At 47.5% G+C, this 6,000-nt stretch overlaps 1 protein-coding gene across 4 annotated transcripts in view; it reads left to right on the top strand.

The window, feature by feature from the left end:
• Positions 1 to 440: 440 nt before the first annotated feature.
• Positions 441 to 6,000, top strand: part of bcl11aa (BCL11 transcription factor A a) — a 215,371-nt gene continuing 209,811 nt past the window's right edge. For 3 of the 4 annotated variants that reach the window (XM_078229899.1, XM_078229898.1, XM_078229897.1), the window contains exons 1-2: positions 441 to 551; positions 5,440 to 5,772. In XM_078229899.1, the coding sequence (XP_078086025.1) occupies positions 497 to 551; positions 5,440 to 5,772 (388 nt within the window). In that variant the 5' untranslated portion in view covers positions 441 to 496. Of the gene's footprint in view, positions 552 to 5,439; positions 5,773 to 6,000 lie in introns of those variants that run through there. The other variant, XM_078229900.1, reaches the window with a different exon arrangement.

The following is a 6,000-nucleotide window of genomic DNA, read 5'->3' as shown; positions in this document are numbered from 1 at the left end:
ATGAGTTGCAGGCAGTTTGGGGGTTGGGGGTTGGGGGGGGGGGGGTGGATGGCAGGGAGGAGAGGTGGTGGTGGTGATGGTGGGGGGCGGCGGGGGGTATTGGAGTGGTTTTTGAGAGAGAGAGGAGGAGGTGCTGTGGGTGGGGGATGATGGATTGATTGGAAAGCTGCCTGGAGCTGCTATTGGGTAAGCTGTAGCAGTGAGTGTGAGTGTGAGTGTGTGTCTCTGATCAGTGGGCTTTGTCCAGCCCCGTGTCCCTGGGTATGTATCATTGGCTTGCTGTCTCCTCTCGCCCTGCCCAGCCACCTCCTGACGTTCAAGTTCGCGGGCACGTCACGTACGCACTTGAACTTGGTGGTTTTAAAGCCATGACGGCTATCCCACAATCCATCTCCAGCCGCCATCTTTGTATTATTTCTAATTTATTTTATGTCAAGCCATTGATGAAGATATTTTCTCTGGAGTCTCCTTCTTCCCGCTCCCGATGTGACCGAGCATGTCTCGCCGCAAGCAAGGCAACCCTCAGCACTTGAGTAAACGGGAATTTTCACGTGAGTAGCTTTTGGGAAAAATTTTTTTTCTCTTGTTTGTTGTTACTTTTCTCCCCCCCCCCCTCTTTTAAAAAAAAATAAATTATGAAAAGGGGAGCAAGGGAAGAAGAGAGAAAATAAAAGCTGGTGGTTGCCCTTTTAGGAAAGTGGAGGTAGTTTGTGAGGAAAGAGGGGTTTGGGGGGCGCCGGGCTGTCCGGACCGTTTGACAGCAAGTGGCCGGAGAGAGGGAGCGGGACAGCGGCTGTGGTCCGAGCTCCCCCCACCCTCTCCTCCTCCCGCGCCCGTTTCAGCTGCAGCTCCCCCCCCCCCCCTCCCCTCCCCTTTCTCCTCACAAACTCCTTGTCCGAAAGTGCCGGTCAACCCCGCTCCGGACACTCTCCCCTCCTCAACCCCGCGGACACACTCTCATCTCAGCCCCGCTCCGGACACTCTCTCCCCCCGGCTCCGGACACTCTCCTCTCAGCCCCGCTCCGGACACTCTCCCCTCCTCAACCCCGCGGACACACTCTCCTCTCAGCCCCGCTCCGGACACTCTCCCCCTCTCCTCAGCCCCGCTCCGGACACTCTCCCCTCCTCAGCGCCTTTCCGGACACTCTCTCCCCCCGGCTCCGGACACTCTCCTCTCAGCCCCGCTCCGGACACTTTCTCCCCTCCTCAGCCCCGGCACTTTCTAACCCTGCCGGCGGCTCGATTGATCCCCTGCCACCGCCCCGCCAAAGGGCATCAGCCCGCTGTCCGAGGCACATCACCTCCCTCTCACCATCCCTCCCTCCTTCCTCTCTCTCTCTCCCTCCCCTCACTTTTCGCCGCCGCAACTTTTTTTATTATTATTTACCGCTCAACTTCGCCTTCCCTCCTCTTCACTATTTTTTGGAAGGTTTTCAAAAACGCTGCAAGTAGATTGTGATTGGGAAAAATCTCGTGCTGAATGTTTACAACAAGCTGCAGCTCCGCGTGTGCGGAAACCTCATGGAGAAGCCGCCCGCCCCGCTCCGCCAATCCTCCCGGCTCCGAGACTCATTTAAACACGGAATTAACTCCCCGGCTTAACTCCTCCGATCGCCCAGCTTCCCCCTCCCCGGTCTCACACCGGGTCCCTCTCCCGGGCTGGGGGGAGCTGCGCTGGAAGCGGCTCCTTCTCCGGGACACGTGTAACCGAGCAGCCCAGAGACAGCGTCCCGGAGCCCGGGGAGAGGGGGCGAGGGTCCCGGGCACCCAGAGCCGGGAAGAGGGACCCGGAGCGAGAGAGCGAGAGTCCTGGGCACCCAGAGCCGGGAAGAGGGTCCCGGAGCCCGGGGGGACCCTTTTCCCCGGGTCCTGTGCACCGAGAGCCCGGAAAAAGAGAGGGTCCCGGGCACCGAGAGCCGTGGAGGGGGCCCCCGGGCACTGAGACCCTGGGGAAAAGGGTCCAGGGTCCCGGGCAGCGAGAGTCTGAAAGCGGGGGAGCAGGTTGAGGTCCCGGGGAGGAGAGGCGGGCTTCCCGGGGGCGGCAGTGTTGGGGCCGGGGCTCACAAGGAAGTTGGTTCCCCACATTGCCCGGGGTCAGGCAGCTTTCTAATTTTATTTTAGATTTTGTTGGGGGGAAACCCGCCGGTTTCTTGTCAGACTCTCCAGTGTTGCCATCAGAGTGCGATCTGATGGGAATTCACAATGAAATATTCCGGGGCAGGGGAACGGGACGGTGCTGGCGGGCTGGACAAAAGGAATACCTGGCGAATAAAGTGCAGTCGCCTTAAAAAGTGGGAGTTTCCCTCGCGTTTTAAAAATTTTTTCCTAATTCAAAAGTGCCGTGAACGAGATAGTGAAGTGCAAAATAAGGGGAGTAAAATGTGATTCCACTTGCCAATAAAGACCATTGACTTTTGGCTTTCTAAAGATTTATGTTTGAGAAAGTCCACGTTAGATTGTGTAAATGTAGAGTATTGTACTGCTCGGTTCTTGAAGGGAGATGTCAAGTTGTTTAATGGATGGGGGTGGGGGGGACAGCGCAGTTGGTTTGTGTCGCTAGGAGGCAGAGTAACCTCAGGAACAAGTCCAGGCTGCAACCTGTACACATTTCAACAGTATTTCCTCTCGCCCGCTCGCATTTCTTTATTTCCCCCACCCCCCAGAAAAATAACCGAAAGATATTGAACCCCCCTCCCTCCCTCCCCAAAATACTCTTTGCTTCAATGGCCGTTTTCCATCCGATGATCTTCCAGGTAAAGAAATCTTTTTGATGCTAAACTTTACCTGCATGAGGGTTCCAGTGCACTAGCCCCAAGTTTCACTGCGTTGAGGTATCAATCATCGAATAAAAATCTTTTTTTTACAATTGCAATGTCACCCACCCCTCCTTCCACAAACGATAAGAAACGTGGAGTAAAAGGGAATTTGTTTTCTTAAATCAATATAGGTACTGATACAATACAAAAACAAAGTTTGTTCAGTAATGGCAGCCGGTTGTTTGCCGTGGGGATATTTTGCTTTGACCCACGTGTGTGGAGTGCGGTGATTCCCGGTCGTTTTATTATTGTGGGGAAGTACTTTGAAACAAAACACAAGCCCGGAACAGTGAGGATGTCTGGAGCTTCGGCTCCAAACCAAAGTGTTGGCTTGTCAAGACCCACTGCTCCCGCTCTCTCCCCAACACTTGCAGAGATTTCACCTCGCACTCTATCTTGTTCGTAACGTTATTGCCATTTGCAAACCCCCTCAAACCGACACTTCCCTACAGTTTTGCGGAGTGACATTTGTATGAAAATCAAGTAAGGCTTCTAACAATTCGCAGCAAGCCGGTCCAGCGGTAGTTGCGGACGCTTCTATTCAGATAGGAAAATACATCGTGATATTGTTTGGATAGATTTTGACAGCTGAAACTCGAGACTTTATTGGGAACACATTAGTATGCTAGTACTTTTTTCGCGGATTTATTGAGAGCTGAAAGTAATAATGTTGAAGCTGCTTGACTCGACTCTATGTATATCTGTTTGAATTACATCCCGCGAATTTCTTCCTTATCTTCTTTCAATATAACGAATTAGAATAACCGAAAAGGAGCCCAAACTCTCTGACAGCGTAAATATATTTCTTCGCATGATTTGAAACGGATAGTTTCCACTTTTACATTGTCCAGAACAACACACCATTTTTGTTTCTGAAACCTATATTAAAGCCCAAAATCACCCTTCTCGAAGTGGTACCATATAAGCCGAGTACAAGTAGCAATAAAATTACATCTTCAAATGCATCGAAGTGTAGAATTCTAATACTTGTGGCAATAAAGCTGTTAACTTGGTGAATGGAGAACCCATCGATTCTGTAATTCAGTGTATATGTATACACATATTCTTCTGCATATTTATATGCTTCACTATTTCAAATTCATTGCAAAAATATGTAGGGCTAATCACTTGGATTAAAGTGCATGACTCATTTACTATTTTGTGATTTTAAAATTAAAAAGTGATTTACTATATGTGGGAGCTTCTTTCTTGGGGTGTCGCCACACCATCGGTTAATGTGAATTCAAATCTGTGTCACTTGAAAATAAAATATAAGGTTTTTTCCAATCAGTATTGGAATCTCAGAAAATCATGACAGATAACTGAAATAAAGGTGTAACCTTTCTTGCCCCTTCCTCACAAGCCTCTGTGTTAAATAAGCTTAAAAATAAAGTTTGCAAGATCATTCTTCTATAACTGTATTTCTCTCAAAGTGCCAGCGAAATTCTATTCGATTGTCTTGATTCATCGATATAAATTTCCATTACAAGCAGACATGAATTTGCACTTTTTTACTTTTAATATGATAATGTTTTGAATTTTAAATTTTGTTTGAGTAATATGTAAAATGTTTTTGGGCATTAGTTTCGATGGCTGTGTCACAATTGGTTACCAGGTGTGTGTGAGGATAGGGGAGGTGTATTCACGTTTGGTCTAATTAGGAGTTATGAAAGGGATATCGTAAGGTGGTTGCGACTTTCAATACCAAGGAACAAATTTGACTGGTACTGATCAAAATCCTTTAGTTGCCAAAATGTTTAGTAAACTTGTATAGTCTGTTATAGTGGAATTAACATCTTGGTGTGATTCTCTGCGATATCAGGTAATTAAAACCAATTTGTTAGCTTTCCTTGGAAAAAAGGCTGCAAGTGGTTGTAAAGGGAGGGCAGCTTTTCCAATGCTATTAACATTTATGGCAAAATATTAATAAATTAATGCTTTTGTTCAGAGCAGCTAAGTGTCAAAATAGGTATTTGGGTTCCCACCAAGAGCCTTTAACAAAAGGAGGAAGAGAGGCAATAGCTTCTGTCACAAAGCCCATCCTTGGCATGTAGGGCTGTGTAATGTAAAGCTACCAGCTGTTTGGAACGAGCACTAAAACTGAAATAATCAATCCAGTTCCTCTGTGCCGAACAAACCCCTTTATTTCTACAACATTAAAATAATCAAAAATAATTTTGAGGAGGAGAAAAGCAGCTGAAAAGTCTCCTCTTGCTGCAATACCACTACACTCTAAATATACCCAGCCTTTCCCAAAGCAATCAGGTCAATTATAAGGGAATGTGAAGTAAGACCACACATAAAACAATTACTCATTTTTCACTGGCACATTTTACTGTTTGTAGGTGAAGAGGATGCGTTCTAAATCAGATAATGCTATCCTGAAAACTTCTGTGCTTTTGTACATAAATTGCCATGCAATAAGTTTCCTGGAGAAGCCGTACAGTTCAGCAGGAGGACAGAGACCCTTCCCTCCAAATACAGCCTCTCATATTCATTCTGTTATTGATATAGCCCTGTGGGGAAAGTTGAGGAAGAAAGATTAAAGTTAAAATTGTTTGCTGAGAAGAATTGTCTGATTTATATATTTTTTTGCTTTTTTCCCCCTGTTCCTCTGCTGTAGCTGATTCCCTGGAAGCCATTCTCACAGATGAAGAAGAGGAACATGGCACCTTGGGAGCCCCTGAGGGTGACCACGACCTCCTTACCTGCGGCCAGTGTCAGATGAATTTCCCACTGGGAGACATTCTGATCTTTATTGAGCACAAAAGGAAGCAATGCAATGGCAGCCTCTGCTTGGACAAAGCTGTGGATAAGCCACCGTCACCGTCTCCCAGTGAGCTGAAAAAGGCATCCACACCTGTCGAGGTTGGCATACAGGTCACACCAGATGATGATGATTGCCTATCTACATCATCGAAGGGAGTTTGCCCCAAACAGGAAAGCACAGCGGCAGGTAAAAAATACCAAACACAATATCAAACCAAACACACACCCCTACACAAACAGAAATAACCAGAGAAAAACACAAGCCTTATTGTATCCTTTCCCCCGCCCCCCCCCCGTTTTTGCTTTAATCAGAGTGCTGCTGCTAGTCCCCGAGTCTCTATCAGCTGTCAGCATTTGCACTGTAATTAAACATAGCCCCTTGGCAAAATGACATGGGTGACCTTGACTTTAAGAT

Source organism: Mustelus asterias, chromosome 15 (assembly GCF_964213995.1).
Source record: "Mustelus asterias chromosome 15, sMusAst1.hap1.1, whole genome shotgun sequence".
NCBI classification, from domain to species: domain Eukaryota; kingdom Metazoa; phylum Chordata; class Chondrichthyes; order Carcharhiniformes; family Triakidae; genus Mustelus; species Mustelus asterias.
Note: the sequence above shows the minus strand (reverse complement) of the source record. Positions and strands in the feature narration are given on the sequence as shown.